Source organism: Halyomorpha halys, unplaced genomic scaffold, assembly GCF_000696795.3.
Source record: "Halyomorpha halys isolate HHAL.00 unplaced genomic scaffold, Hhal_1.1 Scaffold1086.1, whole genome shotgun sequence".
NCBI lineage: Eukaryota > Metazoa > Arthropoda > Insecta > Hemiptera > Pentatomidae > Halyomorpha > Halyomorpha halys.
In genome coordinates this window covers 102328-103573 of record NW_027114939.1, presented here as the reverse complement: position 1 = coordinate 103573, position 1246 = coordinate 102328, and the positions used below count along the sequence as shown (strand labels likewise).

General features: G+C 28.4%; 1 protein-coding gene across 1 annotated transcript in view; it reads left to right on the top strand.

Annotated features, from left to right (window-relative positions):
• The window catches only part of Lerp (lysosomal enzyme receptor protein), a gene marked incomplete at its 5' end in the record, with an annotated part of 32076 nt that overhangs the window by 15799 nt on the left and 15031 nt on the right, over nt 1–1246 (top strand). The window contains 2 exon segments of the mRNA XM_014432597.3: nt 421–542; nt 776–906. Of these exon segments, the coding sequence (XP_014288083.3) occupies nt 421–542; nt 776–906 (253 nt within the window).

Sequence of the window (1246 nt, the reverse complement as noted above, 5' to 3'; positions counted from 1 at the left end):
ACTACTATAGCTACCAAAATAAAATCACCTGAGTGTACAATGGAAAACTTCAGACTACTCCCACACACCAACACCAGTGATCAGCGCTATTAGTTGTGGCTGCCAAGTGAAATGTAAGTACACACACGTCAATTTTTATTTGGCAGAGTTGCCGGTTCGAATCCGGCCTGGAAGAGTTGACTTAATTTTGTGGCAGTCCCACAGAATGAAAACTTATCCCTTCCTTAAAGGTTAGAATAGTTTGTATTACCTCTATATAATCCCTGTAAGTCAGAAATGAACAGGCAAGGGGTAATAAAACAATATATATATTGATTAAAAGCAATTTTTATTACCATATATTTTTTATCTTTTTGTGTTACTAGCTAATATGATCAATTATTTTTTGGCCCGTGTTTTAATTTTTAACTTTTTCCAAAGGATACAGAACCAAAACTTATCAGTATAGAGGATTGTGTTTACAATTTTTCATGGACAACTTCTGCTGCTTGTCCAACTTATAAAGGCAAAGCCCCTTGTTCAATTGATGTTTCTAACAAGACGTAAGTTTATTTCTTAGTTATTATTTTTGATGTAATTATTTGAGCCTTTTAGAAGTAAAACTGGCTAACTCCAAATTTCCTCTGTTAGTATTCTGGATTCTTCAACAACAAATCTAATAAAAGTCTTAGTATTTCAAAACAAAACAGTGTTTAATGGAGTTATACCACTTTGGTTTTAAACGGCTCATTTGTTCAATTTGCAAATTAATTTATTTATTTTTGTACATAAATAGGTTTGATCTTTCAAATTTTATGGGGAAAACTTATGAAGTTGAAATAAAAAACACAAATACCTCTCTCAATTTTAAAATAACTATTGGAATATGTAGTCCTGTCGATATTATAGGATGCTCGAGTAAATCAGGTAGGTTTAGATCTAATATTCATGTTTATATTAGTTACCTATAATTGTAACTATGTTATGTATATGGAATATATAGGTTTTGGCTGTTAAATGCAACAATTTCAAAATTAAATTATTTATCAAATAATTAATTTTTTATTAATGTTACATATATATACTTCAAACAGCCATTTCATCTAAAATAAGAAAAAATATGTTGCTATATAATTAATGAGTTTGCCAAATATTCTTCATTAATTTTACTAATTATTATTATTAGTTGATAAATTGACTAACTGCAAATATGCGAAATACAAGAAAGATATATAATAATAACAACTATAAGAATTATCTAATTTAG